The 12521-nt window shown below is 46.5% G+C and overlaps 1 protein-coding gene across 1 annotated transcript; it reads right to left on the minus strand.

Annotated features, from left to right (window-relative positions):
- Positions 1–680: 680 nt before the first annotated feature.
- Positions 681–8334, minus strand: UCHL1 (ubiquitin C-terminal hydrolase L1). Its single transcript, XM_074950105.1, has 9 exons — positions 8175–8334; positions 7952–7963; positions 7326–7454; positions 5081–5231; positions 3590–3675; positions 3459–3506; positions 2422–2491; positions 1316–1374; positions 681–990 (listed from the first exon to the last, which is right to left on the minus strand). Exons 1-9 carry the CDS (start codon positions 8205–8207, stop codon positions 904–906), a joined length of 675 nt encoding a protein of 224 aa, XP_074806206.1. The 5' UTR covers positions 8208–8334; the 3' UTR covers positions 681–903.
- Positions 8335–12521: the final 4187 nt, after the last annotated feature.

A 12521-nucleotide genomic window follows, 5' to 3' on the forward strand; every position in this document is an offset into this window, starting at 1 on the left:
TCCCCATTTTTTTGGGCAGGCCTGCCTTCCTGTCAGCTTCATTACTCCAGCCCCTGGGAGCTGTGGTAGCTATGGCAGCAGGAGCTCTCTACTTAACAGTGCTATCCACATCACTTATGGCATGGGGGGTGCACTTTTTTTAAAAAAACACCCCTGAGCAACATAGTTACACTGACATAAGCAAGAGTGTGGCTATACTTAGTCGATACAGAATTACTGTGCCTCATTACCTTATGAGTATTTCATCCATGCCAAGAGATATGCATATCCAGTAGTGATTAAGGACACTGATGTTTTAGAGCACAGAATGAAAGTTTAGAGAACAGCTCTAAAAGGGATATTCTACCCCTAGTAGCCCAAAACCATGACCTATAACTTAAGCATTAGAGAATCGTTACCTATGCTTTGGGCCTGCAATTCCTGTTCTTGTTTGAAGTGCTATTATCTCTATTAGGTCTCATTGCCCTCTAGTAGCAAACACCATTATCAGGACTACTTTGAGTGTGCAGTCATGTTACATGAACATCCACATTGAAAGAGACTAATCCAGTCACTTCAACAGCAGAAGAGTTTATTTATCCTATTAAGTACAGGAAATTACAAACAGCTTAACTTACAGGCACAGGTTAAACAAGCCATGTAAAGCATTTTTTACTGAACTGTAAAGAGTCAGGACCCTAAGAATCCAAAGACAGTTGTCAGAACAATTCATATTGAAGTTTAGCTTATTTATCTTAAGCTCTGATGTTGCTTGTATATACTGGAGGTGGAAGTAGTGTTGCAGACCTGTTTAGAGTGGCCAGACCAGCTGCATTTAACAAGCACTGAAGCAAGGAAAGATTTAGAGACTGCATTTACTGATGTGCTATTAGATTGCCTTCCTTCAACTCCCTCTTCAGCATCTCAGGCAGACTTGCAGAGAGCCACAGCAGAAAAGCGAACTTCTCCTCTCTCACGTTCTGTGAACTGTCTGCAGATCTTGGCAGAACCCTTAGAGAGACAAGTTCTTATTTAGTACTCAGGCTGCACTGTAGTCTCCAAAAAGTTAATCATAAAAGCACCTGACAATCTGTGTGCCATCCTTGTTAAACCAAGGGTATTTGTTGCTAGAGACAGTTTTGAACCTAGCCCTGTAGCATCTGCTTACTATGCTACAGAGCAGCTAATGATACAGTTTGAGGTTTTTCAAACCAAGTGATTACAATTTGTCTGCTAGCACAGCAATTGGCTAAATAAGGCATGCTGCAGAGATGCAGCTTTAGAATCCCCAGGTCTACAGACACTATGAACTCATAACTGAAGTAAGTGAGCCTACCTTCAATAGCAAGTCATCTGAACTTTTGCCATGATTTACAGGGAATGGCATGCGTCCATCTATAAAGAAACAACCTCATTTAAAAACCAACTGTGCTGTCACATAATGTTAGTTCTATGCTGTCTAATTTTGGCATTTTAGACAGTTGTTTCCTGAGCCCATACCTCCTAATCATTCAGGAGCTATTATAGTAGAGCAAGACTCCTTACTGGTAAGGTCAGTCACGTGTGGCCACAACATGGAATTGAATAGGGCAAATTAGTATTATCCTAGAGCAGGATTTTAACAATTTTTTGTGGCCTTGGAGTGTGGCCACCAACTCTTGCTGGTGGCCATGTGACAGTTTTTCCTAAAATAATTTTAGGAAAAATATGCACATACAGAACCTGAAAAAACCTATATAAATTGCAATGATTTGGATGTGTGTATTAAAAAAGGTAGTGGTCTATTCTTTAGTGGACCTAAAGAGAATAGAAACAATAAGGTGCTTTGCATGTTCTTGTCTTAGTTGTTCAAACAATTTTAAACAGCTTGCTAGATATTAAGTCTGCTACAAACAGTGGTATTTGTTAATATCATTTTTCACAGCAAACTTCGACCTGCCTGGGACAAGATTAAGCCCTGGACAGGGAGGTGGGCAGGCAAGCTGCAGGACCCAGGGACAGTGGCATGGGTGGTGAGCCTGAAGCCCTGTGGCTGAAGCCTGTTTCCCTACCCCCAGGAAGGTGGGGAATTCTACAGCTGCCTGCACCTCCAACATTTCTGTCTCTGGAGGGGGCTGGGCCCAACCCCTGCTAGTGACTCTGGGCAAGGGGCCACTGCTTCCCTCCCCTAGTCACAGCCCAGGAGGCTGTGGCTGCAAGAAAAGCCTCCAGTGCTCACATTTGAGAAGTAATGTTTCAGGCTCTCTAGGCCACAGCAAGAGGTCTAGTCCTTTGGGAGGGAAACAGAAAGGGCAGCTTGCAGATACTAGTTTCAGGATATTTTCCAGTCAGAATGGGTTGCACAGGGATTCACCTAGTAAGCAATTAAGAGGCCCATGTGTTGATTACAAACAAGCTTAAATAGCTACCTACTACTCCAAATACAGATTTATATAAACCTACCCAATTCATAGAGATGTCCATCCACATTAACAAACAGAATAAAATGGAAGTTCACTTTATCCTCCTCTACCTGGAGAGAGGAGACAGAATCAGTAAGATAGCTGTATCTAACAGCAACCTAACCTAAGCCATGGGCTCCCCAGTTTGTTGGAGAATCTGGATCCTGTTCTGCATTTGTGCAATACAAGATTTTTAATACCCTGATGTAACTAACAAGTTTTATAGATAGGGAATAGGAAACAGGAGAGATACACAAGTCATCTGAAATTCATGTAACATGCTAGTAGCCTAAGTCAGCAATAGGACTAAGGCTCTCAGCTCCTCTCATACTTGCTCTAATAGAAGGATGGCAGTTTTTGCCAACATCAAAATCAGACAGAGGAAGTAACTTAGTCTAAGACCCATTTTAAAATGGGACTTGGGCAATTAGGAGCTTTTGAAAGTTTTACTCACATTTATGAAAGGAAAGGAGTTGTTACTTCCCCATTTGCCTTTTTTAAGAGAAGGAATGGTATAATGCAGGGGTGGCCAACTTGAGCCCAAGAAGGAGCCAGAATTTACCAATTGCTAAAGAGCCACAGTAATGTGTCAGCAGCCCCACATCCACTACCCCAACCCAGCACCTCCTGCCCACTGGCAGCCCTGCCAATCAGCTGTTTTGCAGTGGGCAGGAGGCTCTGGTGGAAAGGGGGAGGAGCAAGGGAATGGCATGCTCAGGGGAAGGGGCAGAGTGGTGGAAGAACCTGGGGCAGAGCAGGGGGTTGAGCAGTGAGCACCCTACAGCACATTGGACAGTTATCATCTGTAGCTCCAGCCTTGGAGTCAGCACCTATGCAAGGAACTTCATATTAACTTCTGAAGAGCTGCATGTGGTTCTAGAGCTGCAGGTTGGCCACCCTGGTGTAATGCAATGCTGTCAAGCTGGAGCAAGCCCAGGATCCAAAGAATCTCCCTCTTTCCCACCTATTAGCTGTATTAATAGAGATACAGCAATCTAGCCCCATCATCATAAATTAAGTATACTGTGCAAAGCTTACTTGACATTGGCCTTCTTGTGCAACAGCATTATGGACTTCCTGAATAGCCTGAAGAGAGAGTAGATACAGATTAATAAACCCCAAATGTTAATTGCAGTAAAAAACCTTTCCCAATCCAGTAATTCTCATACCTTGTTATTTTCAAGGTGTTTTGCTCTCTCTTCAGGAGAGAGATCAGCTGTTTCCTTGAGAAACTTCTTAAGGGCCGATCCATCATCTGTGCAAGAGTTTGCCATGGTTAGACAATGAATGTGTTCATATATAGGTTATGAGTGAGTCCAACTCAAGCTAGGCTAGTTTACAGATATCAATATACATACTACAGGATGTTACACAATGTATCTAGGCTGCCCAGTACACTCATGCTATCCTCAGTACTTACTGAAGTATTGCAACATGACCCAAAATTGGTTATGGCTATGGAATGACAGTCACCATATGCCCTCAGATGCAGTAGTCTCTGGTAAGTGATTGAGCACCATTATATTTGGAATGTTAGCCCTAAACACTTGGTGGTTTTCTACTCCCTCCCCTGCCTCACAAAAGGCCTTCCAGATTAATTCTTGACTGAACAGTTAAAGTGCTTATTCTAATTCCCAGTTTGATGCTACTGAGGGTTAGGCTGTGTTTGATGCTCCTACTTCATGAAGGAAAGAAAAATGTTGTCTAGCTGCTAGCATCCCAGTAGACCCTATTGTCTTTAAAGGAGACAATTTCTCCCTGTGCTTTAACTGAGACGTCTGGTGCATGAGCCTGTTTACAATCCAGCTGCTTGGTTGTGTAACTACTCAGATACCATGAGTTGAAGGGTGTTAACTTGAAACCCAACAGAAGTAGCTCCATCAATTTGAAAGATTGTTATTTTACAGTCACTTTCCTGACTAATTTCTACTCTGAGCAGGAGTGAATGAGTAGGTATTCTAGTTATTAGCCATGCCAGGTTTTCCTGAAATAAGTAGTGGGTGCCACCCTACCATACTGGGTATCCCAACAGTTTATCATTCTAAGACAATAGCTAAACTAAGCACCCTTTTGTTAGAGAACCTCAGTGCTTTTGAGGTGCCAGCAAAGGTATATTTCATTGCTCACATGAGTATCTCTAGAGATACTCAAGTAACTTGACAAGCTTATTACTAGTGTCAAACACACATTTTCTATATGGAGAAATCCCCATCCACTGATATGTGTAAACCCAGGTAAATTGGTATTCTTATGCAAAGTAGATCCAATAGAAATTGGATTACCTCCCTTTAGATCAGATCTCCCAGCACTTCAGGTGCCAAGAGTCAGACTTGATGTACAAAATATACTATTGTCCAACCTCAGGGACTGGATATTCCCCTTCTGTTACTCAAGGTGCAGTGGGTATAGGTCACTCAAGTACGGGCAGATACTATAAGCCATTGCCAGTCTAAGTTTCTTGTAGTGAAATGTTCCGGGAAAGGCTTTCTAGTCAGATCTGATCTTCTCAAACCTAGTCTTAGCAATAGAATAAGATAAGTAGCTAGTGTACGATCTCTTTAGCTACAGTGGGTCTGGAGTATCCAGAGCAGCGAGTGGCCTAATGAGGAAAGTTCCCTTTTAAAGCTCTTAGGGGAAAATGGCTCAATAGCCATACTCACCAAATACAAATTTCTCTTGGTTATTAGCAACTGCATGTATCAGGCCAATTGTCCCACAGGAATTGCCAACCGTCTGTTTCAAAAAATACACTTTGGAACTAACTTCTTGTCCCTTTAATTCTTCAATCTGTTTTTTCCTGAAGTTTTCATGCTGCAAACATGCAAGTACATCAATGGTTTGTAATTTTCTAGACATCTTTAAATCCTTTACAGAGACTAACAGGTCTAACAGGGAAGTCAGCTGTGGAAGATTAGAAAGCATCAGAGGGGAAGTTAACCAGAAAGCCATCCTTTTTGGAACAAAGGCACATGATTTTACTTCCACTAGGATGACATTTGTCTAGGACTGCACAATGTCTATGTGGTGTACGAGCCAAGTTGTAGTATGGAACTCCACCTGATAGCTCAGAGAAAAGGGCTATCAGCTATACAAAAGTTGGCTTGAGTCCTTGGAAGTGGATTTCTCATTACTGTCCAATCCACTCAAGAGCTTGCTCAATTGTAGCCAGATTTGTGTCACTGGCTTCTCTAATAGCTGTATTTCATGTATTTGGAGACAAGATTTGAGAGAGTGGTTGCTCCTACAAGGAATGGTTATATCTGCCACCTCTATTCCTCACCTTCAAGATACATTTAGCTTCAGCTGAGCCAGCTACAGGACCAGAAGCATCAGAATGCCTCCTCCACACTCCCAGTAGTTTCAGCTCATTTGCCATTAAAGAGCATACAGTTTGTCTAGACCAGAGGTGGGCAAACTACAACTCATGGGCCACGTCCGGCCCATGGGACTATCCTGCCTGGCCCTTGAGGCAAGCCCCCAGCCCCTCCCCTCTGTCCCCCACTACAGCCTCAGCTTGCTGTGCTGCCAGTGTGCTGGGCAGCAGGGTTGCAAGCTCCTGCCAGGCCATGTGGCAGTACAGCTGCCACCATGCTGCTCAGAGGAGCATGTCTAAGGGGCAGTCAGGGAACTGGAGCAGTCAAGGGACAAAGAGCAGGTGGAGAGAAATGGGAGGGGGCAGGAGCCAGGCTGTTTGGGGAGGCCCAGCCTTCCCTCTCCAGCCCTCTATACAGTTTTGGAACCCTGATGTGGCCCTCAGGCCAAAAAGTTTGTCCACCCTGGTCTAGACAATTCTTCTGTGACTGTCATTCTAGTAAATTTGAGGTTTTAACTGTGCATCGAAGATTACAGCCTCTAGTCAAGTATGAATTCATATTAGAATTACTGACAGTGAGCAGCCCCTTTTACTGCCAACTTAAACAGCAAAGTGCTAATACAATCACTGTTACAATATTTGACTTATTGCCTCAAAGCTTACAACAAGTAGTACTGTTTCAGTAGATCTAAAAGCTATCATCCCTTGAAGAAACTCTAGACTCTGTCTAATTAGACAGTCATGTGGTCAAGCAGATTACAGGTCCTCTGGAGAAGCCCCACTGACAGCAAGATACCACTGGAGTCCAGTACATTCACAGATAGAGTTGGGGAATGAATTAATACTAAGTGAAATAAGTTACTGGTGTTGTTTTCAGTTTATTATGTAAATGATGACACCTCCCCCCCCAATTCAGATCTTGTCATGAAGAATGCATAGACAATGAATTAGTTCTTAATGTATCTAATACACAGATGCAGGTCACAAATCTGACTATCAGGTCTTGGAACGTCTATTTCCTGACTGAGAATTTAACAGTAAGTGATTTGGTTCAGTTGCACCACCTGCCAGATAGTGCTGCCATCTTAGTTTTAGATTAGGGAGAGAGCTAGAGACAGCATTCTCTTCTGCAAGTCTGAGCTGGTCTGCCTTCTTCTGCTTTGTCAAGTTAGTATTTGGGATGGAGAAACCTGCTTCTGCAGATTTAAGGGAGGGTCAATCTAAAGAAAGAATTTCCAGATAAGAAAACCCACAGAAGAATAGGTATTAACATTCTGGCCTTTGCAGAAAGTATCCATTAATTGCAATGCACATTTAGGGGTTAGCATTCTGTTAGTTCACTACACATCACAGTGAGACACTCCTAGGGTGGGCCACCTGCCAGTGCCAGGCAGCATATGTATCCCATGACATCATACAAGGGAAGGGGACCAGTGGTGTTTCTGTTTAGTATCACCTATATAGTAGGTTTAATCTCAGCTATGGAAAGAAAAACAAAGGTCCCTGCTGATTCAGTAGGCTGTCTCCCCTGCACAGGGATAGCGCTGCACAGGGCCTGCCAGCTGCTGCCCCCCCGCATCCCAGGGACCTACCTGGGCAGTGAGAGGAAAGAGCAGGAGCAGGGCACAGGCCGGGGTGGGCACTGAGCTCAGCAAGTCTTCCTCAAACCCCAGCACATCCACAAAGCGCCAGCCAGGGGCAACTCCCAGCCGGGACAGCACCTGCAAGGAGAGAGCGTAACGCAGGGGGGGGTACCAGCCCGCTGTGTTCTCATCAGAGAAGGGCGCAGGGGTAACCAAGAGCCCCCCAGCCCAGGGACGCACCCCCCCGCCCAGCCACAAGGGAGCCCAGCCGCGCCGGCAGGCCCCGCGGAGGGGGGGAGCGGCCCCTCCCCCGCCTGTGACACAGCACAAACCACGGGGCCGCAGCGCCATCTGCCGCCAGGCCCGGGACCCGGCCCCGCACGTGGGGCGGACTCAGAGGCGGGCACCGCTCGATGGGGCGTCCGGCCCCACCCCGACTGCAACCCCCCCCTCCCCGCTTCCGTGGCGGCCCCGCAGTGCGCGCCGCGCCCAGCCCCCTGCAGAGGCGTGACGGGGCAGCCGCGCCCCGAGACATCACGCTCCGGCCCCACCCCGGAGGGGATGCGAGAAGGAGCCATTCCCGCCTGCTGCTGCGGCCCGACAGCCCCGCGGCCCCTCCGGCGCCGGCCACTCACTTTGTTCAGCATCTGCAAGACAAAGCGGATGAGAGAGTGGGAGACCCCAGCCCCCCAGGTCTTCGCCCTGCCCCCTCCACCGACCCCACCCCAGCTCTTCGCCCAGCTCCCAGGACCCCCCATTCGCCCAGCCCCCCACTCACCCAGAGTCCCAGCGCTAGTTCCCTCCCCCCCGATCTTCCCGGCAGCCCTAATCCAAACCCCCTGCGCTGCACCTGCTTACCTCGGGGTTAATCTCCATAGGCTGCCACTGCATGGTGCACGGCGGTGGCTACGACCCAGGTGCCAAAGAAGGAGACTCAATAGGACTGACAGCTCTGCAAACACAGGAGCCGCCTGCCCAGCACTATATACCGCCGGGCTGACTCACTCCGGGCCTCCGCAGGGGGGAGGAGGAGGAGGAGCAGGGGCAAAACCAATCCAGGGGGAAACACTCGGCTGCTCATCGCTGTCCGTTCTCCCCCCCCAAGAAACAATGGTACTTCCCACCCCCCACCCACCGACCACGCCAATGCGTTTCCCTGGTGCGGTAATGGCAGGTTCATGGCGTGGGCTGTGTCTGGAGCGCGCAGCGGGACAGGGCTGGTCCCCAGGTCTCCTGATCCTCTGTGTGGATGTTGCCAGGAGCAGGAGGAAAACACGTGGTGTTCAGCAAGAGCAACAGGGGAGCAGGCTTGCCAGGGGTGTGGTGCCAGAGAGGACTAGGGGGATGCTAATGCCATATCTACCCCGGGTGTTGTTAGGCAGAGTATGGGGTTATGGTGCACCATTATTCCTGAAGTATCATGGATCAATGTATTACCGGTTAACTGCAGAAGTGTGTTATGTTCTAGGCGAGCGCTGTGACGCAGCACTAGAAAAACACACGGAGAGAGGTTATCTTGCAATCACGTGAAGTCTGTATTTGACTAGTCCACAACCTCCATTGTGTTGCTCACAATAGCAAGGTTAAAAAATAACCCACCCACCCCCAACCAAATAGTGAATAAAAATCACGAAGAAAATACTTGAGAAAACAGCAGCTTCCAAATCCTGCCGTCACTTCCTCCTCCCCCCAAGCCTTGTTTGAAATTCTAGCTCTTTGCTGCTCTTGATGGGAATGGACAGATTAACCACTTCATTCCTTGCAGAGAGATCCAGAGTTATTCCTACATAATTTTAGAAATGCTAGGGTTCCCTGGTGTTGAGGAAGGTTTCCTAAATCCCATGTACTTTCCCTTCCCAACTCCCCCACTAAAAGGCTCCATGGGACTTTCTTCAATCTTATACTTCAATTTTTTCCTATTTTTCAAAAGAAAAATGGGCTTTATTGCTACTCCTCCCCACCTCAGTGCCTTGGCCACTGAAAGGTACCAAAGGGACGGCCAGACAGCTGGGTCAGCAGCCAAGATGCTATGCTGCAAACACAAGGCAAAGCAGACATGACTCTTCCCTAGCTGACACAGCCTCTCCTGCTCCTCTTGCCCTGTAGTGCAGGTAAACATCACTCCTCAAGTGCTGAGGAGAGTAGCAACAATGGTTTAATGAACTCCAACAGGTAGAAATTAATGGTTATACTGTTTAAAAGCTGGCAGTACAGCACAAGATTTCAGATAGAGCACAACATTGGTTTTAGCTCTAGCAGCTTGCAGTATTAACAGCCATTCAAATCAGGTCACAAGCAGGACTGGCACACCAGTCAATTGACCGGTCTCAAAGAACATCAACTGATAGCCTATTATTTGTCCATGGTAAAATATTGTCAAATATTCCAGCAAAAATGCTGTGATGTAGGCGGTGACCTATCTTTTTATTGCATCATGGCAACATCCTTTAATTTTTTTAGCAATTCATTTAATTGTGTTTTGCATATTTCTGAGTTAACTCAGTTAAGTAACTTATTTTTTGTAATTTGGTGTAAGTATCTATCTAAGACTAAGCCTTTTGGAGACCATAAAGTCTTACTTTTTTTTTTTACTCTGCTGTTACCGTTCTAATAAATTAGGGCTTTAAAATATTTTACCATTTTTGACATTATTTGACCACTCAGTTCACCAATTATTTTTGGACTGGTCAAATACCCAACCCTAGTCACAACTGAAGTAGTAGGGAAAAGATACAGTGACAATCAGAATTATGCAACGTATATAGAATTGCAATGGGCGTCCAGCCCACACAGGCAATGAAAGGGTTAAGATGGGACTAGGAGGCCAGTTATGCTACCTGGCTGCACCTGGAGGTTGGCTTAATTATAGATCGTGATAGTGAAGAAAGGAAGTTCAGAGTAGGAAGAAGGTTGTAAAGAGAATGGTATAGGCTCTCTAGTTCCTTTCTTGGTAGTGGAGAACAAAGGTGCTTCAGCAGGGAGATTAAACTGGTGCTTAGGGAGAGGATAACTGAGATGAAGGAGGCCTGAGAGGGCCAATTTACAGGCAGATAACCTTGGAGGAAGACTGGCATTGAGGATCCAGGCTAAGACCAAGACTTTAAGGAGATAACCCCTGAGAGTCTGTGCTTGGCGGAATATAGAAACCTGGGGAGCACCCAGGATGGATTAAAAGTTCAAGTGGGGGAAGGAGCAGATGTTGCTTTTGGTGGGTTTTGTTTGGCTGACAGACTCCAGGGAGAAGTGTTGGGGTTATTTTCCTGATAGTAGAGTGGAATAGAGGAGGAGCCCTGGAGGGGTGGAAGATGTCTGATTAACAAGTAGTGTCACATGGCGCACTGTCTGGGACACCAATATCCCATGAGAGACTTCAAAGTGACCTGAGTCATGAGAAGAGGCAGACCACTGCAGGGCCAGACTGGCTGTTACCAAGGGACAATGGCGAATGAGAGCTGGCTATGCCATGCCCAGCCATGAGAAGGCACGCCAGTGGTAAGTCTATGTTTCTACAGGAATATTGCTATGTCTTATTATGTCAGAGTAAAAGCAGGGATAGTATAGACTGCAATACATCATTAGAGAGCTGGTAAATAGTAGTGCTGTATTGTCTATTTCTCTTGTTTCACAATACATCAGGTTTTTCACATAATCACTGATCCCTGAAACCAGACTGTAAAAACAGGTCATCTGCTAGACAAGATCTCTCAGTATTGCTAGAATCCTTGGCCAACCTATTCACATGTCTTTAGGATTAGCTCTGCATCCACTGGGAGGTACAGACACAGCAAACAATTAGAACACACAGACAAATAAGTTGCTCTTTGCCCTGAATATACTCATAGGGTGAGATTTAGTGCAGCCCGTTTAGAGGAGGGTACAGCACAGATCTTGCAACCCATGGGAGGAAGAGTGAACCTGTCCCTAAACCACCTTTGCACCTTCTTGTTTCTGGGTTGTTTGAGGGCTGGATAAGTCCTTGGTGTATCTTTAGGTCTGCTTCTGGGCAGAAGTACTTTGCAGAATGCCTGTAGTACTACAGGCCTGTGTCGTCTCCTCCAAGCTCCAGCTCTACTCTAGTGCACTCACTGTGTCAGGGCTTTTGAGGAGCTTGCATAAATCTGGCCAGCTGAAGGGCTCTTAGTCTTTGTATGCCAGTGAAGCAGCACATAGGGGGTTTTCAGGAATGGAAAAACCTCACCCATAGTCTCTCTAAAAGGTGATCTGCCATGTCTATGAGCATGGTAATTTCAAAACACAATAAAAATGCTCTTCTCTTGCTATAAATAATTCTGCCCCCAGGAAACAATGCAAAATTGTATACATAAATCAACATCTTCACTAAGAGGAAGCCTATGTATAGGCCCCGGAGCTGGGGACGCCACCTGTCCCATGGCCCAATCACTTTTTGGCTTGAACAAATTTGAGTGCTGTTGCAATTTGGCGCAGTGGGTTGCAGCACCACTGTAGCTGTAGTGGACGCAGCTCCTGTGTGCAGCATGCCACTTGCCAGGCCCTCAGCTTCAGGCTGCTGAAATCGTGGTGGCTCCTCTCAGCGCCAAGGATCTGCTAGGAAGCATGATGGAATCCTCACCTGGGGACGAGGCTCACCAACAGGGAGGGCTAAGGTAAGGGGAAACAGTGGCTGCTGGGAAGGGATGGTAAGGGGTCTCTCTCAAGAGCTGAGCCTCCTGGAAGGGAGTGGATGTAGGGTTCATGAGCCGGAAGATGGGGTGCCTGAGTGGGGAAGTGGACCGTCAGGCAGGGGGTGTGGTGGCAGCATGGGTGGGGGCCACAGTGCTATGGCTCCCCCTCAACCACCTTCATATGGTGCGCTGCAGCTCCTTCTGTGTAACGCTTCTCTTTGGTCCAGGTGGATATACATATAAAATGTGACCTGAGACATTTTATCTTGTTCAAATCAAGGGACACGCTGGAGAATTACTGTTGAAACCCATGTATTTTCTATGAATTAGGGTGCTGTCTGCTCTGCCTCTGATCATTCTAGGGATAGGGTATGTACTTAGCTGTCTAAACCAGGAAAAGTGTACATCTTGCCTTCAGAAGACTCATTGCTGATTCCAGAAAGCAAAGGAAATATAATCCGGTGACAGATTTCTGTCACCCTAAATATAGGGTAAAGTGATAACTCATTCCTCCTTCTCCCCTTTCCATTTTAAGGCTTACATGAGAACGGACAAGGACTGT

This window comes from Natator depressus, chromosome 4, assembly GCF_965152275.1.
Source record: "Natator depressus isolate rNatDep1 chromosome 4, rNatDep2.hap1, whole genome shotgun sequence".
In the NCBI taxonomy this organism is placed as follows: domain Eukaryota; kingdom Metazoa; phylum Chordata; order Testudines; family Cheloniidae; genus Natator; species Natator depressus.